Here is a 25,548-nt window from a genome sequence, read left to right as displayed (position 1 = left end):
GGGGAGGAGGCGGAGGAGGAGGAGAGGGAGGAGGAGGAGGGAATAGCGGGGGAACAGTTGAGCATTGAGTTTTAATTGTTTTCACCAGGCTTTAAATCCAGTTTAACCCACATTGCTGGTGCGTAAAGATGTCGCGCAAAGTTTAGAAACGTGGGCAGGGGGGGAGGACAAAACAAAAACAACTGCACCAGTATATGAACTCGATCCGCTTACTGTCTCCTCCCTGATGTCGGATATGAAAACTTTGTCCCGGGGCCCGCGGTGAAACAGAGAGGCAACAATTGGCGAGGCCCCGGGGCCATCAGTGTCTCTCCACGGGACCCAGCTGGGTTCAGGCGAGGAAAGCACAAAAGCCAACAGATCAACGCCAAAGTCTCGACACCACTGTTGTTGTTATCTTGGGAGTATTGTTTCACACGCAGCTGATAGGATGATAGGCAGATTAGCGCTATTTGAGCTGGGACAGGGGAACTGTTTCTCTGCTCTCCTCAGTGTCCTCCCCGGGCACTTAGTGGGCATCTTCTGTGGAGGATCCAAGTTGTTGCAGAGAGTAAACAACTCATCTCCTGTTTACACCTCACCCAGCCTCATTTGATATGCTGGTGTTCTCTGTGAACTCGTCCCTTACTGCTCTGCCAGGTTTCTGATAGGCCTTTATTGTACTATACTTTATTGTCTTCTCTGGTGAATGGAAACATCACTGTGACAGACTGTTTTGATTTCCATTTTCCTGCAAGCTCATGGAACATTGTCTCCCAATAAGCCTTAAACTCTTGGTGCACAAAGTGAGCAGAGCTTTTCTTTTTTTTTCTTTTTTTTTTTGCTCTGAAAAACATCTCCAGCTCTGCGGCTGACAAAAAGCAGGCTGTGTGTGCAGACTGTGAACTCAGCAGCCCGGGCCGGCCAGCACAGAGACCTCCCGCTATTGTTTTGGGAGTGTGTGGACTGCATGACTCATGCACTGATGTATTTATCTGTCCCTGCGCCAGCCATCCAGCCGGCGGCCAGCAGCAGCTAAAAAACGAGAGGCCGAGAGACGTGTTGCTGACCATGAGACAGGATGCTGAAAAGGGTGTTTGGGACGGGCATGTCGACGTGTTTCACACAAATGCAGAATTTGACATGGTTGCTGATTTCACCCGTCAAAGCCGGTTAAAATCCTCCTTTTTTTTTTACTCCTCCTCTCCTTTTTTTCTCTTCGTGTTTTCAGTTTAAGGGCTTTCTTTTCATTTCTGCATCACATGTTTCTGTTCAAACCCAAACATGGTTCAGTCATGGCTGAGTGCCACGGGCCTCTTGGACCGTCCATTGAGCCTGTTAACGGCGACTTTGACCCTTGACCTTTTCCTCTGGCGTCCCTTCTGTTTGGGGAGTAGTTTGGACTTCGCCATTGAGCTGTGTAAATGAAAGTGGGGACAAGTGAGAGTGATCTTGGCTGCTGCCGCCTGCAGAGTGTGTGTGTGTCTGTGTGTGTGTGTGAGGACTTGGCCATAATACTGCATGCGTGGTGTTTATATTTGGCTAGTCCCTCTCCTTCGCTGTCTCCCTGCCTCTGTTTTTGTCTCCGTATGTTGATGTCTCAGCAGAACTCAGCCTGTTTGCTCTCGCTCTCTCTGTGCTAGAGTTTTGTATTTTAATATCACTCTGCTCCCCGTGTTTGTTTATGCACTCTGCTGTTTGTCAGAGATTTACAACCAGAGACAGACACAGTACATATGGGCCCATGCCTGCAAGATGAGCACAAATCCACTCAGTCTTACAAGTTGGTTTAAGTGCGGTTGAGCTCTCGAGACACAGATTTGTAATCAAGCTCTCTTGGCTTGTATAATTATGCAGACAAACAGACAAAGACAAATCAACGGAGAGAAAAAGTGATGCAAATTTGACTAAGTAGGGGTTTGTTTGAGAGACGGCATCCATTCTGGCTCTTATCTCAAGCTTTTCTGAGCTCCAGGAAAGCAGTCCAGCTCTGACTTCAGCTCAAGAGACTCGGTGAAAGAGATGGATAGGGAATAAAAGAGGGAGTAAAAACAGGGAGGCAGTTAGGGAGGGAGGCCTGGCAAGCTGCAATGGTGGTGGGGGTTGGGGAGCTGGTCTCGCTTGATGTTTTACTGCACCTCAGTCCTTCTCTTCCTAGTTTGTTTGAGTGCTGTGGCTGTGTGTCTTTGTTTTTCTCATTCTGCCATCTGCTTTTCTCAGAGAAGTTTCCAAATGGGGAAATTCCTAGTTTGTTAAACTATCAAAATGACACTTGTTGTGGAAGTTAGCTCTGCAGCATGCAGTTACTTACAGGAAATTTTTCTCTCTTTCTATCTGAAACGCCACTCTCCTCTCTTGTGGAGGTTTCTAACATTTTCCCTCTCTCCTCTCTTGTTGCAGAGTTCGGTGCAGGACTGGGGGGAGGAAGTCGAGGAAGGAGCCATCTACAATGTGACACTGAAGAGGGTTCAGATTCAGCAGGCGGCCAACAAGGGAGCAAGATGGCTGGGGGTGAGTAAGCCCGCCTGAATCAGAATCACAGCTGATGGAGCTCTTTTGAGGGGCACATGAGTCAAGCTCCAAACCCTCAGCGAGGCAGAATATACGTGTCAAAACCTTTTTCCACTTTCTCAACCTGTTGCGGTGAAAAATTCAAACTCCCAAGTGGAACAGTCTCTAATGTGGAATTTAGCACGTGTGGATGGTTTATAAAAGCAGTCCAGTGAGTTGTGTGCATCCTGCAGAGCTGAAAAACAGAAAAACCTAATCTCTATTGTTTGAAACAGACCGTGTCTTCCAATTATGGGGCGTCTCTCACAGCATTGTGCTCCACCAGGGACGTTATTGTTTTAACATTTGAGCTATAAATCTACCAGTTTAGACAACACCTTTTAGTTGCCTGCTGAAAATCAACAGTTTCACCAGACCTGGTCTGTTTAGCCAAAGCATGTGATTTCCTGACTTTCCCGGCTGCCAACAAAACTGCTCGTTCCTTTGTACAGCAGTGTTTTATGAAACGCTGGTATGACAAAAAAAAGGGGAGGTATTAAAGGCTTTTCCTTGAGTTGTGCATTTTTTTTCAGTGCATATGAGGCATTACTGTTTCCTCCACTGTGCTGTTTATATCAGCATAATAAGATGTTATACAGTGTATTATTATACTGCACAGGAGGCCCAATTAGGGGTCCTTAGATACTCCCATGAGTTCCCTCAGTTTGGAAACCCAGCATAACAGAAATTACAAGACAGATATTTGAGGTTTTCTTTTGTTTACAAGAAAAATCAGGATCTTGTGTTGTTAGTTTGTTCGTCTCTTTGTGCTCAACATGGCGGATGGAGATTGGCACATGAAAGAAGAAATAGATAACAGCTCTGAGGCTTTAAGACTGTATTGATGTATTGATGTATTGACAACGACATGAGCTGAAAACTATATTAGAGCTAATGAAAACAATGTGTGTACTTTGTGCAGCAGTGGTGTCTGTTGAGTAGAATAGAGAGCAATCCCTATTGAGGCGTCAGTATATTTACTATAAACATTTGATTGTCAGTGAGTAATTGCAATTACCATCAGAGGGATTGTAGGCCTACGCCCTGTGTATTGTTCGGAGTGTGTGTTGTTATTAGTGGATTTGGTTGAAAAGCCAGTCGATTTGAATGTTTTGTAAACGGTACCTGTGCGTGACTGTACAGTGGGTCGCCTCGCAGAGATGAATAATCGTAATCCTTGGGTGTACTGAGCTGTTATCAGAGGGGAGTGTTGGGAGAACTTGGCTCTGCTGCTGTCGTCCTCTGTGTCTGGAGGGACGGTGGAGGAGGGGCCCACTGTGATTAAAAGCAGATTGGAGTGTTTCCTGTTGTAGCGTGCTAACTTCACCAAGGTCTCTCTCTCTCTCTCTCTCTCTCTCTCTCTCTCTCTCTCTCTCTCTCTCTCTCTCTCTTTCCATGCTTGTGCCACCTCTTCTTCTTCTCTCTCCCTCCCCATTTTTTAACGACTCAGTGTATTTCCCTGTAGACACAATAGTCGGACACATCTGGAGAAATCGGAATTAAATATAGGTCACGATTGTCCTCGCTGTTTCCTCCCTCCATCCATCTTTTTTTGTCTTCTATTGAATTATCTCACTCCTATTATTTAACATTTAGAGCGTACCCGTTCTCAGTGCCCAAATGTATCCAGATGTCAAACAACGTCGTAAGACTAAATATGTAACTACATGCATTCATTGTAAAGCATTGTGGTGTTCTTCAGTTCACCTTGGTTTAACAGTGTGAAACTCTGTGTGTGTTTAGGCGGAGGGGGATCGTCTGCCTCCCGGCCACACGGTGAGCCAACTGGAGACCTGCAAAATCCGCAGTATCCGTGCTGGAACAATGGAGCGGCTGGTGGAGACATTACTGACGGCATTTGGAGACAACGACCTCACCTACACCTCCATCTTCCTGTCCACCTACAGAGCCTTCACTAGCACACAGACTGTACTGCAGCTACTTCTAGACAGGTGGGCTGGAGTGAAGTGTTTCATCAAGTCAAAGATAATGTGCTGACTGTAGGTTTCAGAGGTTTTAAATATGCTTATTCGCTGCTGCAGGTATGGATGCGTGGAGGAAAATGAAGGAACAGACAAATGCCAAGGCTCTGAAACCAATGGAGCCATCAGAAAGTGAGATACGTTTTTATATGTACATGTCAGTTCCATGCGAACAGCTTTCTATAGATAACATTTACTAATAGTTTCAGCAGTAGAGCTGACACCTCCTCTTCTATCATTGCCAGCTCTCTTAACATTCAAATGTCTCCACAGTGCCTTGGCCTCCATCCTGCGTGCCTGGCTGGACCAGTGTCCTGAAGACTTCCAGGAGCCTCCTGACTACCCCTGCCTCCACAGGCTGATGGACTACCTGCGCAAGGCCCTGCCCGGTTCAGAGGCTCTCAGACGGGCAGAGGGTCTGCTGGAGCAGCTGCAGAGTCAGGCCGGCATGGATGACACTGATGGTAACCAAGAAACCGTCTTTTTTTTTTTTAAGCCTACATAAAGTTTAATGACCTCTACAGCACTATTTAGTGTTTCTTTTCAAGGAGCAAGTTTTAAATCAATCCTGTTGGCCTGCTTTCAGCTGGTTTCCATGGCAACAGCTCTTTTTGCCTGGGGGAAGAGGAAGAAGTGGAGATCGAGGTCCAGGAGGACTTCCTGTCGTTTGACGCAGACCTGGTGGCTGAGCAGCTGACCTATATGGATGCGGTAAGTTGAGGGAAATGAGGTGGACACGGGGGAGGATTGGCAGTGTGGGTTGTGTAGGAGGGGAAAGATTACGCGGGTCACATCCTTGCGATGTTTCTTCAGTGTCGTCATACTAACATCAACCTGTTCTCCTGCTCCAGCTACTGTTTAAAAAAGTCGTACCCCACCACTGCCTGGGCTCCATCTGGTCTCAGAGGGATAAGAAGCACAACAAGCACAGTGCCCCCACCATCCGTGCCACCATTACTCAGTTCAATGCCGTGGCGGCCTGTGTGGTCAGCACAGTGCTGAAACACAAACAGATCAGACCGCACGTCAGAGCACGGGTCATCCAGCGTTGGATAGACATCGCTCAGGTGGGCAGAAACACACAGACATACAAATGAATTAATATATGAAATATGAGTGAAGTACTGACGCGACTGACTTGGGTTGATTTTCTTTAAACAGGAGTGTCGAATACGCAAAAACTTCTCGTCTCTGCGAGCCATTGTGTCTGCACTGCAGTCCAATCCTCTGTACAGGCTGAAAAGAGCATGGGCCTGTGTGCACAAGTAAGCCTCCAATTCCTCAACTATGCAGATAATCTCAGCGGGTTTCGCTAGAAGAATCAGCCTTTTACCAGAATTCAAACTTCAGAGTTTATTTTCACATGTATTTTAGCGGCTGTGCCCAATATCATAACCTAACATGAATCTGTGCTTGATGCAGAGACAGCATGCAGACCTTTGAGGAACTGTCTGACATTTTCTCAGACCACAACAACTACCTGACCAGCAGGGAGCTACTGATGAGGGTGAGTTCTGACTTTACCAGCTATTTCTTATCCGAGGAATAGAATCCTCTCTTAAAATCCCAGTTTTTAAATGTGTGGATGTTATTTCCACAGCCTTGAGACTTGATCTGGAAATTCTGGAAAGATTCTTTCATTCACTTGCTAGAATCTCAAGGACTGAAGCTATTTTTCTGTTTGCTCCACAGGAAGGCACTTCAAAGTTTGCCAGTCTGGAGAGTTGTGCCAAGGAGCACCAGAAACGCACCCACAAGAGACTACAGCTGCAGAGGGAAATGGTGAGACAAAGACTGGCTAACTAAGAGCTTTGACAACCAGTGCCAGGCAAATGGATCTTTTTTCAAAGACAGCTAAAACGGAGCTTTATAATTTTAAACAACACATTCCTCCAAAGCAATGTACTGTAAAGTGAGTTCTAGCTTCTCCGGTATGATGAAGCCACACGCTTAACTTTGTTTACTCAATGCACTATGTGCTGTACTTACATTAAGCCCGTGTTGTATTTTACAAACCCATCCTGCCATCTGTGAGGACCACAGTGTAAAATAAACTATGACTTTATTGTGGCATCTCAGTGAATTTAATTGGTCGTTAAAGTAATCAAATAACTCTTTCTTCACAGGGAGCAATGCAAGGCACGATACCATACTTAGGGACTTTCCTTACTGATCTAACCATGCTGGATACAGCCCTGCCTGACCTAGTAGAGGTAAAAAAAAAAAAATCCTTAACACCTGTTGATTGTGTGTGTGTCTGTGTGTCTGTTTTGCGCTTTTGTGCGTGTTTCGATATTTGAGAGCATGTGTCTGCGAGTTTACACAACTCTGCAGATCTGAGAGTCTGTCTGTGTAACCGCTGTCAGTAACTGGGGCGTAAGTTTCCATGAGTGCGTGAGGAATTTTGTCGGTCCATTTTTGGAGTGGTGCACCTAATGCTGTTTGTCTAGGCAGCCACTGGTATGTGATGTTCAGGGTCTGACAGCGTGCTCTTTGTGTCCTCCGCAGGGTGGTCTGATCAACTTTGAGAAGAGACGCAGGGTTAGTGTAGCTGCAATCAGCCTCCTCTGACATGATTACACCGAGACAATTATCACACGATGAGCTCGGCTTGCACGTTTGAAGTTCTAACGCCGGCTCTCTCTGTCTCTGCAGGAGTTTGAGGTGATAGCTCAGATCAAGCTGCTCCAGTCGGCTTGCAACAGCTACTGTCTGACTCCAGAGCCGACTTTCCTCCGCTGGTTTAAGAGCCAGCCTCAGCTCAGTGAGGAGGAAAGGTAATACCTTCTTTCTTGATTGCACCGTTATCCATTAGATAACAAGCAAATTAGTGCATGAGGTCATGGTCTGCTGGATCTATTGTTAACAAGCACACAATAGAAGCTTCTTTCTTTCCCTTCTCCTCATTTCTGCCTGCTGTTATTATGTCATATCTTCACTCCCTACTGATCTATTGTACTTGTTTTTTTTTTGCTGTGTGAGCTCTCATTTTCTCCCTCTTTCTGTTGTGCTGTCTCGCTATTTCTTTCTTTCTTACTGAGAATTTATGGTTCCTAAAACCACTGAGCACATGATCTGGTAATGTTTCATAATGTTCAAAGGTTTTTCATTTATGTTCTGTCTTGCAGCTACGCCTTGTCCTGTGAGGTTGAAGGTCTTGGTGACAGCAGTCCAACTTCACCCAAACCCCGAAAAAGCATGGTGAAAAGACTGAGCCTGTGAGTACATCCAGAAGATAGATGTTAATAGAAACGGAGGATGGTCTAGCTTGAATGGCTGACATTGAGTCTAAAATACTTTTCCTTGGCTCATATCACCCTGTCATATTCTAGCACTACATTGCTGTGACCTATTTATTTTACTATCTAATAACTGACTTTCTCTACTTTCCAGGCTGTTCCTTGGAACGGACAACAGTGCAGCCAGTTCTCCGGTCAGAGAGACACCGCGATCGCCTCCTACTGGCAGCTCAGGGGAGAGCATGGACTCAGTCAGCGTGTCCTCCAGTGACTCCAGCAGCCCGTCAGACAGCGAAGGACTCACCGCCCCCACTCACACCTCCGACTCCCAGCAAAACAAGGTGAGTTGTGACATTGAGAAAATGTATTGCTTTAAGTCATACTTAGGGACTGTACCAAAATGATTTGGTGGGGAGGGCTGAGAATAGCAAGGCTTCTCCCAGTGTTATTAATATTTTCTTCTTTTTTTCCCCAAATATATCAAAATAATATGAGATCTTTTTTTCTCTCTGGAGAAAATGTTCTAATAACAAAAGATCTGATATATTTTTAAATATTCGATCTTTATTTATTAGTCATTAGAGAATAATGAAATAACTGTGTTTTTGTGAATGAAAATGGTTAAGTTATTGCTCCATCCCTCTGTATGACTTCTATCATGTTTCCTCAGCTTTCAGAATCCTCCTCTTGTAATTCACTCCACTCCATGGATACCAGCTCGTCAACAGCCAGCGTCTCCGTGACTCCTGCATCTCCCTCCCTCCCTGGGCCCACGTGCACCCACAGACGCTCCGTCTCCCTCACTCCCATGTCCCCGAGTTCCCTGAGCCAAACCCCAGCTTATAACACACAGGCCCAGGACACATGCATCATAAGAGTCAGTCTTGAGCACGGCAACGGGAATCTCTACAAGAGCATACTGGTGAGTGAAGATGAGTTTGTTGAGTTACAGATTTACATTTTAAGACCCTTTTTGTTAAACCCTGTCTGACTTCATTTTCTTTCTGTCACCTAAATAGCTGACCAATCAAGACAAGACTCCAGCTGTAATCTCCAGAGCCATGGCGAAGCACAACCTGGAGGTGGAGCCGGAGGAGGGATACGAGCTGGTACAAGTCATCTCTGAGGAGAGAGGTAAAACATGACTACTTTCAAACTAAGGCTCATTAATATTTTTCACACTGGATCCTCTGGGATCATTGAAGGTCTTGGGTGATCATTTTGTATGCATGTATACCTTTCCAATTATCAGACCTACACTTTCTCAGCCAGAGTTCCCCAGTTAATATTCTTCTTCTGTGTGAAGCTTTGTGCTAATTTTCCTCATATTGCGTCTTTCATAGACCGTATCATTCCAAGGTATATAGTCAGAGTAACAGTGAAGGTGCTGCAGCAGTTGCTATATAAAACTATGATGAAACAGTCTTTATTTGTGATTCAATTATTGTAATTTATTCCACTAATCAGCTGTTTTACAAACTAAATGAACCCCAATGACCAATGTATTGCTGACTAGAAGTATAATAACCCTAATAACAAGCACTTATGAGTCGCCTTTGTCCTCTTCTTTCTCTCAGAGCTGGTAATCCCAGACAACGCCAACGTCTTTTACGCCATGAACACCTCAGCTAACTTTGACTTCCTGCTGCGGGTGCGAGGCTCAGCGGGTCGACCGGTCCAGCTGCGAAGCCGGTGCATTTCCACACTCCCTCGAACCCAGCAACGCTCGAGCCTCTCGCTTAGACTCAGCAAAGTCACACTGTGACTGGACTGTTCTGACCCAGCAGTTTGCCCTTACACCACTAAGCCAGGACAATACAGGGCGTGAACTGGATATGAAGTGTATGGTTTTAGGAGGAGAGGCAGGATGGATAATGAATGGACTTGAGGAAAGCTCCGGAGGATTCACTGGATTCAATAAAGAACAGATGGATCCCAATGAGCTCGAAGACTTTTGAAGAGCTCCACTTTGACTCTTATTTTCCCAGTTTGCGTCTCCTCCTAAAGGGTGCCATCCCTTTGCCAGGCCTTAACATGGAACATGGATGTGTAGCGTGACTGCTGTGCCAGTGAGACTAAACTTTTGACTAGTGATGCCTGTGACAGAGTGATACAGCGGCCCCAAGTGGCCTCCACTCTTTACAACGCCAGGTTTTTGCACATGTTGTGGGAGCAGCCAAACTCCTGACCTCCAACAGTATTCTGATATTGAAATGTACTTCTTTTTGTCCTGTGATGTCTGTATAGCTGAATAATAACTTTTCTGGTAATAGAAGAGTGATGGATGCAGAAATAGAAGATGGATGGTGGAGTAGAAGGAGAAGTGGACCGAGTTTCCTGTTGCCTTTATTGATGAGTGAATGGACCTCTAACAGTAATCTGAATGATATTGACGAACTGATTGACAGGAGCTGTGATGTCATTATAATCCCTAGTTGGACATGTTTACTGGCCGTGTCCCGCCTTGTGCACAGTGTGCACAGTGAGTGTTCAGCCCCTCTCATATTGTGAGCTGTGTGACGAATGCAGTGTTACCTGCATTCTGATTGGTTCCAGTACTTGGTTTTAACAAGTCCTCTGCAAACGTTGAAATGGCCTTACCCGCCCTATCTTTAGGGTGTAGAGATGCAGTTTGTGCTGCTTGTGCTTGTTTGAAAAAAAAAAGGGGGTGTACAACAACAGGAGTAGAAAGGGGGGAAATGTCATACTAAAATGGAAAGCACCATGCACATTGTCTCAAACTGATGTATACTTGTACCTCTTCACCCTTCATTATATGAACTATAGAGTTGCACTTGTCAGTTGGTAGGAGATGCCAATGGGATGTGAATACAGAAGAATGAGCGAGCCACTCTGTTAGTGGCTTACTCCCTCTTGACAAAATGAATTACTATTTTTATTTGTAAGTGTTGCTTTTTTTAAAATATGTTTTTGTATCACAGTTCAGGACAGAAAAAGTAAGCCAGATTGGAGAGTGATGAAGGATTTTAAAAGTAAATGTTATTGGATTCAGAAAGTGTCATATTTTAGCCAGTGCTAATTTGGACTGTGATACATTTGGAAATCTTTACCGAGGGGCTCTTTACCTCATTATACTCACAGAAGCCAGACACCTCTTCACACATCCATCTGTTTGTCCCATGGGCAACACTCCTCATTTCAAACGTCGTCATAGTTTCACAGCAACATCACCAACACTTCATCACCTGTCCACACGATAGTAACACATTTGCAGATTTTTTTTCCCCCTTCAGTTGCTCTCCACAGCTCCTACAGTGTCATTCTGTTGTGCCATGATTACAAGTATTGCAAACAGTTGTCGTTGGTTGATATTACAGAGAACTGGTTCACTGTTGGACTAATGTTAATGTCCCCGTTGGCCCAATCATTTGTCTCCTTGCAGCACTTGATTTCAAAATGTTCTCATTAAATCACCCTCAGTTCCTGTGTTCTTCACTGCCAAAGACTCTTCTTCTACCTGAATAAATAAATTATTATCAGTATTATGATGGTTGTCCAGTGTGTTATTCATTTCTTCTCCTCTTTGGATGAAGGCCCTGTAACATATATACATGTAATCTGTAACGTTTGATTATTGTGGTTTTGTTCAAACACAGTTAAACTGAGATTTAAAATTACATCTATTTGATAAAACAACACTCTTCATCATGTCCTCCGTGAAGCGCTGGCTGGGTGAAGGCTGCTGTGTTTCGTGATGGACAACATGCTCAGTCCTGTTAGGAATTGACATTGTCAATAAAAGGACCAGAGGCTGTTCTGGACAGGGCCCAAGATATTTTGCTGAGTGGAAGACATTTCTGCTGACTTGAGCACAGCAGTCATGACCTTCCTTTCCTGAAGATGAGTTTGCCGTGCTAGTCAAACTCTTTTCCAGGAATTCAAAGACAAACAGGTTTTTTTTTATTTTACATTTGCAGGATTTGCATCATATTTTGAATCGAATTGTTCTCTGTCTCCATCATTCTGAAACCGAAACACAACAGATTTTGACAATGACTGATCTTCACTACTGCCACATAAAAAGAGGCAAAAATTGTCATATGTTACTATTTTGAATTTACATGACATAGGTGGGATAAACAGCATCACTAATCTTGAAACCTAATTTTGTTACACTGTGCTGGAGTAGATTTCAGAGATTTAATGTTTAGGTGACAAATCTAAATTTAAATCCAGACCATAATAATGTGTGCTGCTCTAACTGAGCAGTCATTTAATTGGCATGTTATGACATGCCAATTAAATGTCTTCAATACTCTGAAGTTAAATATTGGGCCAACAGAAGAAAATTTACATTTTGTTAAGGAATAGCATCACAGGATAATCAACATGGACATGTACTGTAATATTATCATACAGTGTTTTAATTGATCTACTCCTTCTCATTCCCTCCTCTTTCCTTCTTCTTTCACCCTATCAGCTCCACTCATCTATCCCTGGAAATGTCCTCAATCTCAAAGAAGAACATATTAAAAAAAAAAGTTTTAATATTTCTGACCATAAACTGAAGTTGTAAAAATATTACTTGCATATCTTATTTTCTTACATCTGCTCCACCTCTGCTCTTCCTCCTCTTTTCTTCAATCCTGTCTTGTCAACACATTTTCATCTCCTGTCAATGGAGGTACATTTGTCTCATTGTTATTTGTATGAACAGATTGATAATCAGTGAGTAAATGTGTAATCTATAAATATGGAACACCTTCCACAAATACAAAAATCTGATTCCACCCTGCAGCTAAGGGAAGGGCTGGCATGTGGAAAATAGGAGGAAATTAACGAACGCTATTCAGGCCCACCGCCAGAACAGTAATGGCCATCCGGAACGTGTAGTGTGCTTCAGGCCTGGTTGTGGGTTTTTTGGAAACCTCAAAACCAGTCGGACCGCACTTCAGCCGGATCTCTCTTGCTACTCTTTGCCAGAATAATTTGAATAACAGGATAAGAAAAGTAAACAAGGTAACAAACAAATGCAGAAACTTATCGCACCTGTGACAGTGTTGGAAATCAGGTGAACAGGAAACAGTGTGTGCAGGGAGGAACCAGAGGTGCACATATGGGCATCAGGCCGAAAGGCGCCAACTTTGATTTAAATGCGGAAGACAGAAAGCAGGAAGGTTGCAGTAAGCCCATGCCTGGCTCTGAGTACAGTACGCGGTCAACATACTCTGAAACATCCACTGTTATAGCTTGTTTGCAGGTACAGACAGGATATAAGTGCAACAGCGTCAGAGGCTTTGAACTTTTTCAGCAAAGTGGTTCAAGAAAATGTTCATTTCTTGATGCTTCATGTGAACAGTGTAACATTTACTGATCACAATATAAAATAGGCAGACACAAACGTTTGGATATCACGAACTAAATATCAGTATAAGGGAAACCATGATTGTAGTTTATATTCTAAGCATACATTTATAGTAATTACTGTAAAAGTATTAAAAGAGTTATTTTTGTGCCTCATTCCTTAGTGCACAGTGGGACTTTCAAATACATTTTGCAAACACACAAATTATATTTTGAAGAAGAAATATTTTTGAGCAAATAACGTAACCTGAGCAAACAAAAATCTCTTCTGTGCTAAATAAATTTATTTCTCAGGTTGCTATTATCCACATAATGGCACATTACTAATATGGGTCACTCAGTTTTAGTCAGTTGTATGAAAAGCCGCTAGGCCAAAAGTGAATACTTCACTTGCACATACATGAATACTATCAGACATATACTGTACATACATATAAACATATAGTTATGCATGTGTAGGACAGTAATATGAGAAGCCACCTTGGGCAAAGCTGAATACTTCACTTGCACATACATGTATACTATAAGATATATACATACATACTTTCATGCATATAGATACATACAGTTATGCACATAACTAAATATTCACTCTGTATGTATGTGCAAGCGTGTAGTATGTATGTATATTTAAAATTGATTCTCAAATGTCTGTTTGAAAATTGTAACTATTTAGGATATAGGATTTTCACAAATGCTTTTCATTTAGGATATTTCTAAACTAATTGAATGTATTCACAGATATGTTCTTATTCATGGGATTTGTTTTTGTATTTTTAGATCCGTTTTATATTTGCAAGATATTTTTGTGAGTTTACAAATATATTTTTTGTATTTGTGGAAGGTGTGGAACAAATGCCAGCTACAGAATCAACTGAGACATGAAGTGCAGCCCTAACAGTTTATAGACCAGCATCATCATCCATAAGGAATAATGTCAAAATTGTCACATACACAGGGTGATAGCATCCAACTAGTGATAATACAAACCAGCAACACTTTGTTTTCTTTCCTGGAGCCTTGTTTCTTTCCTCATGCAGGTGCTTTGGTTAAACAAGGCCATATCAGCACCAGATGGAAATATGCAGCCTGTATGTGTTTCTGACATGCAGTACTGTCTAAAGGTTCACCACACCACAAGCTGAAAACATTCAAAGGCAGCTCTCTAACACACAAGTCTGACGTCTTCTGTTGTCGAGAACCTCCAACATCCAATATCCTTTGATGCATGTCAGCATAAAAGGGTCCATGTGCTCAGGGCTGTGTGAAAGTCAGAGCATTTGAGTGTGGAGGGGTGGTGGTTGTGTTTGATGCAGTAGGTCAGGCTGCACTAACTTTGCCTTACACTGAGGGATGATGTGCTGCTGCAGCTGCTTTTAATCTGTAAGAGCATTTGAGTGGGACACCAGATTGTTTATGTAGTCCATTGAAAAAGAGCTGGCACAAGTGTGTGTGTGTGTGTGTGTGTGTGTGTGTGTGTGTGTGTGTGAGTGAGTGAGTTAAGGGGGTGAGTGCAGCTCACAATCCATCTGTCCCTGTTTCTCTCCAGCTCAACATGGTGGCAGACAGTGAGGGGAGGCTGGGACAAACCTGAGTCCTTGTACTGATTTAATTAAAACACATCATTTGAACCTTTTTTTTGGCACAGACAACAACAAGCCCGTCCCAACAAACAACTCTGCAGACGAGAAAAAAAAAAAAAGCACCAGGCAATTAAAGTCTCATTTACTCATCAGCCAATTATTCACCCGAGCCTTTCTTGGATCCGTCTCGTGCAGCCCAGTGAAGCCTTTGACTACAAGCGGGTCTTTATTCAATGAGCGCCAGAACTGCAATGGGTGGAAAATTAGGCACCGAATGAGACACACGTAACACTGGTTTCTGGAGAAAAGGCCTTTCTCTTGCAGGTTAAAGTAAATCTTAAATGTAAAATAAAAGCAAAAGAGCCACATTAATTATCAATTTCTGATTATGTTTTATTAGCTTCTTATTCTCTTTAAATCTTGAAAAAGACAGAATCTTTAAAAACTAAAAATAAGTCAGTATAATAAACAATGGATAACAAAGTGTGGTGACAAAACTGATACACAGCCGTGTTATGTCAGAGATCCAAACATTTGAATACATTTTCTTTTTTAACAAAAGCTACTCATGTATCTGCCTGAAGCTCCTCTGTCATTGTTCTTTCATCATCCCACACTGTTGTTTTTTCCAAACATGACCCAGCACACTGTATTGCTTAGGTTGTACTCTTCCACAAATGATAAATTATAAACAGCCTGAAACCCCTCCCCCCCAAAAAACAATCAAACAAAGACCCACAACTTGGTTAATTTATGCTATTTAAAGTCTGTTCTTGCATATTTGAAACCAGACATGATATGATAAAACATAATTATTTAGCAATATGAGAAACTTGCATTTCATTTGTATCCAAATGTGCAATGGAAAAAAAAGTCAGACCAAGCATAAAGATGAATAAAAAGTTAATAAACAAGTCTAAAGTTGAACAATTCTGTCTTTGGTTACAAAGTTACAAACAGGTGCACTGGGTAAAGCACAAAAAAAGTTTGACTTTGGTTCATATATGGACAGGAAAGTCTGAAGAATGTCTCAGGTTCAAATATGTCAGCTCAGTTAAGTAAAATGACTTTTACCCTTGGATACACTCATTTTGGGAATAGCTTTACACTTCTGTGGCCTAGCACCACTGACAGTTGCACCTTTAAGATGAATACTGCAGACAGCATCTCATGTCTGGTTGTAAAACAGACTGTTAGTGAGACAGTGCGGTGTGCAGCGAGTCTGAAAGATTATGATTTATCTTATGAGTCAAACCTAAATAACTTCAACAGGGCAGCCAGCTGACACAATCGTGTATAACTTCTCATTGTCACATCATTCACAACATTGTCAAAGAAACAAAAAAGATGGCATCTGCAGCAAAATTCAACAACTGATTAGTGATATTTCCCCAAATAATCAGCGCAAAAAGAACAATAAACCACAGGGGCAACAAAATATGTTTGAGACAGTTTTCTATTGTTGCAAAACAAAACAGAAAAAAAAAAAAAAAAAAAAAGAATCACACCAGCGGATAGAAAAGGTACTGTACCACTCTTGTACTCAATTCTGTGAGGCAAAATCAATAGTGTTACCAAGAAGTTGACTGTAAACCAGAGAGGAAAGAGATGTTATACAATTTCACACAGACTATCTGCTGTCTAGCTTTACCCGACAACATCACGTAGAATAGTGGTGGAAAAGCGATGCTGTCATGTGAGAGGACTGTCCACCTGTTAAATTTCTAACGCTTTAGTGTAATGTTCTCAGAGGAGATTCTCACTGAACTCTTTGCCAATGCTGTTAAAGCTGGAAAACAACTAGTCAATATACTGTGATAAAACATGTTCCTGTGCTTATCTGCAGAAGGGTGGAAACGATTTTATTACTCACACTGTGAAGTTCATCGACAATTAAAATTAGACAATGGCAACAGCCATAAATTACTTAAATTCAAAGTTAAGCTTTCATACTTCTTAAATTGACACAGTTCCCCTTCAAGATGGAGTGCAAGTGAGCAGGATTGCTGTCAGACAGAGTTTTAAAACAAAGAGATGAAAACAGGCTGGAGGTTGAAAACCGTGGCCCGTTTAATTTTAGTGTTGCTTCTCTGTTCCAGACACTGGAGGAAACAGGAACTTAGCTGACAGCTGTGACCTACTGGTGTGAGACATAAACAAGACTGAAACAAAAAGGACAGGGCTTACAGACTCTCAGATATTCCACTAAACAAAGGAGCTGGAGGTATTTTCTTTCTGAGGCTGTTGAACGTCAGTCGTCCTTTAACGCAGCCAATCTCGCTCCGTCTCTGGGATGCAAACGTCTTCCATAAAAGACTGAAAACAGCATGGTGGATCGACTGGAGCAAAAAGGCAAAAGTTTGTGACGGCTCACCAAACTCCAGAGTTGGTCTGTACCTCAGTTATGGGATCATAGTTTGGTTCATTACTAAAAAAATCCTCACACTGGATGAATATGATTTCATATCTTTGCTCAAAAGGATCTGAGGAGATTTAACTGACTGTATATAAAAACAAACAAAAAAGAAAGACACATCTAACGTCTAAAGGAGGGTTACCTGAGCAAAATGTTCAGTATGGTGAAAAACAAACTCAACTCTATGTATCATTTTCATTTTCCCCAAGGGCTAGTCACCAGTTTTGTCCACCCCAAAACCTACATATATGACGTGGACAGGATAATAAAGACACCGTTCAGTATGATGCAGTCCAATACTACACCATCAGTTACTAGAAAATGAAGTTAAATCATCCCCTTTTAAAACAGAATTTACTGGAGGGCTTTTTATTGGACTGCATTACGTTGTACAGGTGTTACTGATAAAAACTGGTGGCTCAATGTAGAGAACTTAGTAACAAACTTGTTCGCTGATTTAATGTGTGATTAGAAAACCAAAATATTCTCCAACACATGTCAAGAGTCCGACATGCTTCACCATTATCCATTTGGGTTAACAGCAGAAATGAAAGTTACACATTAACTGATCGAGTAGGCTGGAAAAATTGACAGATACTTTCCATGTGGACCACAATATAATTGACCTACACGATTATTTATCAGATTGTTGTTCTGTTAACTCCCCCCCCCCATTTAATTTCAACAAGTTCATTTTCCTGTGACACTGTCCACATTATTGCACAGTATAGGAATATACGCATCTGCTGCCACCTAACACATGGCAGATGTACTTTTATAGTTTCTTCTACGAAACAACAGTCTAAATGCAATTTAACTCTATCACACTCACACACTTCTGATGTCTATGAACACACTCCTCCTTTCCTCTGTGTCACATCAATCCATGGTCAATTAAAGGCATACTACGCCCTGAAAACAGAGCACTACAGTATGTGAAACAGTACACCCCTGGGCGCTGTGGTAAGCTGAGGGATGGTTTAGATGACTCTTCAAAACATTTCCATCTTGGACACACAGAGGTGAGGTTTTAAGTGGACCAGGAAAAAAGGTAATGATGACGATTGCGGTGGTGGTGATCGTCAGGCATGTTGTACCGCCAGCTCCTGTCCTATGAAGCGGCGTAGACGCTCCAGATACTGGCTGTACAATTCAATGTCGTTGTGTCCTGCTCCCTCCACCCAGAGAGGCTCCACGGCCTTGGGACAGCGCTCGAACAGAGCCAGGCCGTGGGAGAAGTCGATCACCTCGTCCTCTGTCCCGTGGATGATGAGCACTGGAGATGTGATTTTGGACACTTTCTCAATGCTAAAAAGAGGAATAAGAAAAGAAAGGACGTCAGATTTCAGAGAACACAAGAGCCAGCTCAATAGTGATGTACAACTGGACTCATAAAGCTCTGGCTCTGTGGATCAGGTCATAAAATGTGACACTCTAATGGGTCAGTGTGCTTGTCTGAAAAACTCAATAAAGAATGTTATAGATTAAATAGAGATATATTAATGGATCAGTGAAGCTTCATTTTTATAAGGACTGCAACAGTAATTTGTTTTGGGCTCTAAAGCCCATTTACTGCTTTAAAAGTAGATAAATATCTTTGTGTTATTAGTTTTGGTACCATATGTAGCAGTCCACTGACTGATTAATAAGGTTTTTATTGCCTGAGTGCCAATAATTGATCATATATGTAGATTTAGGTTAGGTAAGAGCTATATATATATATATATATATATATACACACACACACACACAAATATACATACATATACTGTATATCTAAAAAAAAAAAAAAAATCAAACAGATGCTTACTTCTGCACCAAATCTTGAAATCATAATCAATTCAGCCAATAGAACACCGACATATTTTATGTAGAAACAGGAGAGGAAGATACAGACTGATACGCTGAGGAAGGCGGGATGCCAGCTGCCCACTCTGAATCTGAACAACAGGCGAACACTGGAGGCTTTATCAGCTCACTACACACACACTGAGGCATTCCCTGGTTTCCTACCACCTCTGCTCCTCACTCACTTGTACCATCTGGGACTAGACTCTGTGTCAAGGCTGGCGTTGGCTGCTACTGACCTTCGTCAGACTCAGTCACTAAAACTAAACTGACAACAAGAACAGCAGGGATAGAGCCTCGCTAATGATAGCATTACTCTGTATTGTTATTGTCAAGCCAAGGGAAGTGTTTTGTGGCCAAGGTTTAAAAATAAAAAGTTAAAACAGTTACAACACCCATTTTACAACTACACACAAATGTGTTGTCTTGTTTGCTGTCTTTAACATACATTCTGTGCATAGGCATTAACAGTGTATGCAGTAGATGTTTATACAAATTTTATATTGATGTACTAATTCACTTTCATTCAGATTAAAATGATGGACAGCACTAGGGCCCATTGACAATTCCCTTCCAGTCTCAAATTCAATTTTACCTTTGCTAAAATTACTCTATTACTCTACAACATCCCATTCTAATCAACACTTTAGTGTCAAATTATTTTTGCTTTTCGTGCTTCTGAGCTATAAACATGTTTCCCTGACTGCATCCCCCTGGAAAGAGCAATTGTGGCTGGATGTTTTAGGCCGCTGTGGTACATGCCTTTCGCATGTTTGAATGGACTATAGAAGATAAATAATACAGTAGTTGTCAACATGAACGGCCTCTACTTCTATTTAGTAAAAACTAACAACACTGTTATTCTCAAATCGGCCAGATTTATTCCCTGTGGCAGTAGGGGTGTAACGATCCTGAAACCAGGTCTGAAACTGTGATACAAACATTCACGATCTCGTATCGCAATACCGAAAGACAGAACTGTGTAATTATTATTCTATGTTAAGTTAAGGCAAGCTCTGTATTTCTTAAACATTACACAGTAGACCAATTTTATTGCCTTCCAAATACGTGTGTCACATGACTGTTCCAATCCTGATCAAGTGATCATGCCTGGGGTAATAGTCAGCATTATGGGAACATTTTGGTCACCTGTTAAGGTCTACACATAGTTGTATACATTTCCAGTTGTAGGATTTCTTTTATAAAAAAATAAAAATCTTTTGCAATACAGTAATTATACTGTGCACTAAAACACAAATTCAAATGAGACTTACTTGGGGAAAGCGTCAAAGCAGTAGGTCTTCTTTGTGTCAGGAAAGGCCACTCTCATTCCAGAAGTTAGAGGTGAGTGAAGAACAGCGGCAGCACACTCATACCGTGATGCCAGGTCTACAGTGGGAACTGTACCAATGCTCTGTCCATACAGGATGATATTCTCTGGGCTAATGCCATACCTGGTTACAACCAAAGACACAGAAAAACCTCATAATATGGGTACTCTTACTCAGTACTCTCTGGTGTTATGTTTTCCCAGGGTTACAGCCACATTAAGGCAGGTCCGTTTTCACTAATGACACACTTTATTACACCACAGCGTCCTTAACAGACATCATTCACCCCTTCTTCACATCTTCATCTTTACTTGACCCTCACCTGCCTCGATTACTTTTTCACCCTTTCTTTCTTTTTCTTAGGACATATAATCAATCCACATTGGAATTCATCCATATTTTTAATATGGCTTGATTTATGCCTAATCTAAACAGTGTGTCCTTTCTTGGCAGAGCAAGTGAGCACACAGTATAATAAATCATCCCTTGAAGGACACATATGGGACAATTATATGATAACATACCGTGTACGCAGGGCGTGCCAGGCAGCATCTATGTCTGCATAGAGGTTCTTCTCAGAAGGCTTGCCAGTGCTGACACCGTAGCCTGAGTAGTCGTAGGAAAAGATGTTGCAGTTGATGCGAGTGCCGAGGCCGATGTAGAAGCTGCTCATCTGGCCCAGGTCGACTGCGTTACCATGGGAGAAAAGCACTGTAAATCTGAGGGGATACACACACAGAGAACAACTTAGAAGATGGTCAAACGAATATAGATTTAGACACATATTCAAAGATTTCTATCTCCAGCAAGTATATCAGCTATACTAGGAAACATAGCATACATAAAGTCTATAGACAATTATAAATTATTCTATGATTCCCATTGTTACATGAGAAATGTCCTTACTTATTGCCAACATGCCTGCATTTTATATTTCAGCTAAATATGCAAGCTGTATCCTTTATATTTTTTAAGACAGTACTGCTTTTTATGGGATCAAAAATGACTAGAAAACACCACTACTAAATGAAACAAATGACAATGAAAATTTTTCATAGTTCTACTGAACTTATGAAGCAGAATAGAGTCACATGAAGGATAAACATTAACATTAAAAACAAACACAAACAAGCAAACCATTATAAAATCTGACCTGGTAACTACGCTTAAATCATCCATAAACAAACTGTTGTTAAGATAAACATAGAAAGGTCACTAAGACTCCACACCAGACACATCTTTGACTTAAAGCGCTGCATGTTGGAGGATTAGTTTACCACGATGGACTCATGTCAAATGACTCTTACTTCTAGACATTTTGTACAACGTGAGAAGCAGAGTATCCACTATAAACGCTGGGTATTCTAGCCCTTGCCTTTTATTCATGAATGCATGTTGAGCTCTCAGAGAAATCTGATAGGTTTTTAAGACTGTTTTGAGATCCTCCTTCAATGGTTTTGTTTTTGAACCCATATGACCCGTGGCTTTGCTCTTGGCCTTTACACTCAGAATGTAGCATAACAATGACTCTGCCATATCACGTCGAGTTTCAATTCATTTTTGTGTAACACTAGATTGACATTAATACAAGATAGATGGTCTGTAACACAAGCCGGTCTATTTCTTTTTAATTGATTTGGTAAATTAATCAGCAGCTGCACAGTGCAGCAGGATGAGTGTCAAACTGACATTAAATACTTACACATCTCATAAAATACAGTTTAACTTAGGAAAAAAGATATGATCACCTCTCATAAAAAAAAAAAAAACTCTAACAATCACTGCCAATAATCTCAGTGACACACACCTACAAGAGAGAAAGCTAGACAGCTGAACATGTTTTGTCTCTGACTCACTGAAAACTGATATCGTTATCATAAACCCGAATCCCCAAGCACAGGGTAGCACTTCCTACAAAACTACAAGATAAAAAAAAATGGAAAAATGATCTTGAAAGCTGTTGAAAATGGATGGCAGTGAGCTGAAACTGTTTGACTCGGCTGAGTCAACAGGGAGACAAGTAAAGGAAGTAGACCTGGATGTACATGGGAGAAGACTGACAAGAAAAGGCGTAGAAACAGAAAGTGTGATATGACTGATGAATGGGAAAGGTCAAGCCAGCCACGATCCATCGTACACAAACAATCAGTTAGAATTGACACCGACTGGAAACCTGACTGGTAAACTATTCAAACTACCTACCTGGCATTAGGAACACAGCGAATGTACATACAGCTGACTCTGTTCCCCCGACTGGATCGAGTGAGGAACACCTCTGTCATGTCCAGTTCTCGCTGTGAATACTGAAACTCTGCTCGCTCCGTCAGGTGAAGCTTCCATCTCCCCTCCACAGCCCCGGCCCCTCCACTTCCAGCGACTGACGCACCGCTCCGCGCCCGCAGACTTGATGTCCCTGTTGTCCCCGTCGCAGCAGGGCCTGCATCTGGGTCGGGAAGAAAGGTGTACGTGGGCTCAGGGGGCAGGAAAGCGAGCTTGGCTGCGATGCGGCTGGGGCAGGGCGGGCAGCAGAACAGGCAGCAGAGCTCACTGAGCGAGAGGCCATTCATCCTTCACTGTGCAGGAGGAGGACAAGAGGGTCACTGTGCTGATGCATCCACAGCATCCCAGTGTTAACACAATGAGATACTTATTACAATGTAATGTACGAGACTCTCAGTCCAAGTGTGAAAACTATGGTGATAAAAATGTTTCTACAACAGCCGCTTTGTAACATGTGAAGACTGTAAGCAAACAGATACTGGCTCTGATCTCTTTATGACTTTAATGATTTACCAGGTAATAACATTTAATATTTTCTGGTTACAAATATTATAAAGATCAAACAAGGCTACAAACAGCTATTATCTAGTTTTGGTAAATCTCCAGAATATTTTCTTGATTAATCAATTCATTTTATTATAATGTCAGAAAACAGTGAAATGTGTGTCACAATTAAATTTGCCCAAAGTGATGTCTTCAAAATACTTTTTTGTTTGACAAACAGTCTAAGACCCAAAAATATATAGTTTACTATCACATAACACAAAGAAAAGCAGGAAACGATCATAACTGAGAGGCTGGAAACAATGAATGTTTGGCAAAATTACAATTTTCAAATATTGCTGATTATTTTTTTGTCGATCAACTAACTGATTTATTGTTTGAGCTCTAAAACTGAATAACCATAATTATTGTAACTTGTGACTTAACTATAGTTAATAATTAACAGAGAAGCCATATAATTATTATATGACATCAGTCCAAACATACAATACATGTATAAGACAACAGCAGGCCTACCTGTTGAACTGAATAGCTTCGTCTAAGCAAAAATGAACTGTGCAGCAACAAAAATTAAAAAACGAGCAAGACTTCCTCCACTTCAGACAAATTCAAACACAGGATACTGTTTAAGTGCCCTGTCAGCAGAAGCAGGAAAAAAAGTAGTGGAGCCAACCAGCTGACTGAGTGAAGTGTTACTATTTACAAAGTATCTGCTGTGTTTTCTGCGTGGTGACTGAAGTCCAGGTCACAGCCATTTTGTCCACTTGCTGAGATGTTCACGAGTGATTTTCAGACACGATGTCTTGGACAAGAAACCGATGATTGTTTCCTCAGTTTCGTTCTTGTGTTGACAGTGAGGAACAGGCGTTTCCAGTGCAGTCTTGACCTCTAAGTGACCAAAAAAAAGCGAGCGTTTTCCAGTTACAATCAAACAAGCATAAAGCTGCTTCCCCCTGTGATGTATCGAGAATAACGGTGACTGTGTGTCATATTTTACCGGAGAGAGAAGTTTATCTGTCTGCGTGTACCAGCTAAACGCGACGCTGGCTTAAGCTAGCAAGAAGACATAAAACACGACTGCTCAGCTAAAACTGCGCTCATTCACGGACACCCGGCGTACAACACCGTTAAAACACGGTTCCCGGCGTCTGCATTGGTCTGCGTGAATCCTCTGGGGAAGGTGCTGGCGTCTCCCGTCACTCTATGTCATTTAAATTAATCCATATATGTGCGGTGTTTTCTTACTTCTCTGCTGTTTCACCGCATCAGGAAGCGACAGCTGACAGGATGTGACGTAAGGAGTTTCCATTGGACAATTAAGGGAAACTTGTTATCAGTCTGAGGGACAGTGAAGTAAAAGATGACATATTTGAACTTAATTGTTGATTTGCGCCTTCGACAAAAAAAAAAAACGTAAATGGCATAGTGACCTTTGTTAATGACGTTCTTATGAATCACCACAATTACTTTTTTACTGGTGACTACAATGATTAATTACAGTCGGTTTGAGCGTATCACATCTTCTTCATTTGTTTGTCATTAACAAAGAATAAGATGTATCATCATGGTTCTGATAAAATAATACTTGACGGGAATACATAGCCGGCCACTATTTCCTGAACAGACCTACCCGTCACACGACCCCTGACCTCTCAAGCCCCTGGGCCAGTCTCTGTATGAAATAACTGTTAATATATCGTGTTTTGAAAGTCAAAGAGCTCAGTTAAAAGTCACAAGACAGCCACAACTGGACATAAAAACACTACACAATAACTACAAATAGATGCAAATTCCACAAAGAGACACAAAACAAACCGGAAGGCTAGAAAAAAAGGCCCTTAATAATACCTAATCATAATCATAATAAACTTTATTTATATAGAACTTTTCTTAATAATGTTACAAAGTGATTTACAAAAGACATAAAACCAAACAAGACAAATAAGAACATCAAAACAGAGGAAGTAAAAACAAAAAAAAAAAATTAATGATAATAATCACAGAGTGAAAGAAGCTAAAGACTTGGCATGTCTGAGTCCCATTAAGAGACACAAAACAACTGGCCTACAAAGAGATGAAACCAGCTAAAAAAGAAAGGTAAATTACCACAAAAACACACAAAATAACAACAATTGACACATTTCTAGTTGTGTCTTTCAGTAGGAGGGGCGGGATGCCTTTTACTTATCAGTGCCCAAAGGGCCCATTTTCTCATAATCTGTCCCTGCGTGACCCCTCCCATTCCGCATAGACACAAACAGAGAGAGAGGGAGAGAGGGAGAGAGAGAGAGAGAGAGAGAGAGAGAGAGAGAGAGAGAGAGAGAGAGAGAGAGAGAGATATTTCCTGTGAGTTGCTGAGGAAGAAGCTTTGCTGACTCAGAAACCACCTTCACTACCTATTACAGAGAACTGCAAACGTCAGCCTTTAAACTTGTTTGATATGTAACCCACCTATGGTAACCACAAATAGTAATGGTTAATGGTAATGGTATTTATATTTTTGGGACTGAG

At 41.7% G+C, this 25,548-nt stretch overlaps 2 protein-coding genes across 4 annotated transcripts in view; one reads left to right on the top strand and one right to left on the bottom strand.

The window, feature by feature from the left end:
- rgl1 (ral guanine nucleotide dissociation stimulator-like 1) overlaps nucleotides 1-11,256 on the top strand; it is a 22,551-nt gene extending 11,295 nt beyond the window's left edge. For both annotated transcript variants that reach the window (XM_023408059.2, XM_023408060.2), the window contains exons 2-18: nucleotides 2,380-2,490; nucleotides 4,273-4,481; nucleotides 4,572-4,643; nucleotides 4,785-4,975; nucleotides 5,098-5,222; nucleotides 5,363-5,578; nucleotides 5,673-5,776; nucleotides 5,934-6,018; nucleotides 6,204-6,293; nucleotides 6,638-6,724; nucleotides 7,020-7,052; nucleotides 7,167-7,288; nucleotides 7,640-7,729; nucleotides 7,905-8,091; nucleotides 8,421-8,672; nucleotides 8,770-8,884; nucleotides 9,328-11,256. In XM_023408059.2, the coding sequence (XP_023263827.1) occupies nucleotides 2,380-2,490; nucleotides 4,273-4,481; nucleotides 4,572-4,643; nucleotides 4,785-4,975; nucleotides 5,098-5,222; nucleotides 5,363-5,578; nucleotides 5,673-5,776; nucleotides 5,934-6,018; nucleotides 6,204-6,293; nucleotides 6,638-6,724; nucleotides 7,020-7,052; nucleotides 7,167-7,288; nucleotides 7,640-7,729; nucleotides 7,905-8,091; nucleotides 8,421-8,672; nucleotides 8,770-8,884; nucleotides 9,328-9,515 (2,277 nt within the window). In that variant the 3' untranslated portion in view covers nucleotides 9,516-11,256. The remainder of the gene's footprint in view (nucleotides 1-2,379; nucleotides 2,491-4,272; nucleotides 4,482-4,571; nucleotides 4,644-4,784; nucleotides 4,976-5,097; nucleotides 5,223-5,362; nucleotides 5,579-5,672; nucleotides 5,777-5,933; nucleotides 6,019-6,203; nucleotides 6,294-6,637; nucleotides 6,725-7,019; nucleotides 7,053-7,166; nucleotides 7,289-7,639; nucleotides 7,730-7,904; nucleotides 8,092-8,420; nucleotides 8,673-8,769; nucleotides 8,885-9,327) is intronic.
- Nucleotides 11,257-14,665: 3,409 nt separating this feature from the next.
- On the bottom strand, nucleotides 14,666-24,311 carry abhd17ab (abhydrolase domain containing 17A, depalmitoylase b). Of its 2 annotated transcripts, none has more exons than XM_087174446.1 (5): nucleotides 23,554-24,311; nucleotides 22,456-22,858; nucleotides 20,778-20,972; nucleotides 20,197-20,376; nucleotides 14,666-18,382 (listed from the first exon to the last, which is right to left on the bottom strand). In XM_087174446.1, exons 2-5 carry the CDS (start codon nucleotides 22,818-22,820, stop codon nucleotides 18,157-18,159), a joined length of 966 nt encoding a protein of 321 aa, XP_087030572.1. In that variant the 5' UTR covers nucleotides 22,821-22,858; nucleotides 23,554-24,311; the 3' UTR covers nucleotides 14,666-18,156. The 2 variants fall into 2 exon arrangements, with proteins under 2 accessions (XP_087030572.1, XP_023263849.1); XM_023408081.2 differs by having other exon boundaries at nucleotides 22,456-22,826.
- Between the last annotated feature and the right edge of the window lie 1,237 nt (nucleotides 24,312-25,548).

This window comes from Seriola lalandi, unplaced genomic scaffold, assembly GCF_002814215.2.
Source record: "Seriola lalandi dorsalis isolate HSWRI2012SDOR001 ecotype SW California unplaced genomic scaffold, Sedor1 jcf7180002054353, whole genome shotgun sequence".
Lineage (NCBI taxonomy): Eukaryota > Metazoa > Chordata > Actinopteri > Carangiformes > Carangidae > Seriola > Seriola lalandi.
This window is presented reverse-complemented; position numbering and strand designations above follow the sequence as displayed.

Bases quoted from the DNA above. Each gene is read 5' to 3' on its own strand.
- abhd17ab (XM_087174446.1), bottom strand. From the start codon at position 22,820: ATGAATGGCCTCTCGCTCAGTGAGCTCTGCTGCCTGTTCTGCTGCCCG. The intron at 20,377-20,777 runs GTATGTTATCAT...GGTTGTAACCAG, and splicing joins TGGCACGCCCTGCGTACACG to GTATGGCATTAGCCCAGAGA. The intron at 18,383-20,196 runs GTAAGTCTCATT...TCCTCTTTTTAG, and splicing joins TGCTTTGACGCTTTCCCCAA to CATTGAGAAAGTGTCCAAAA.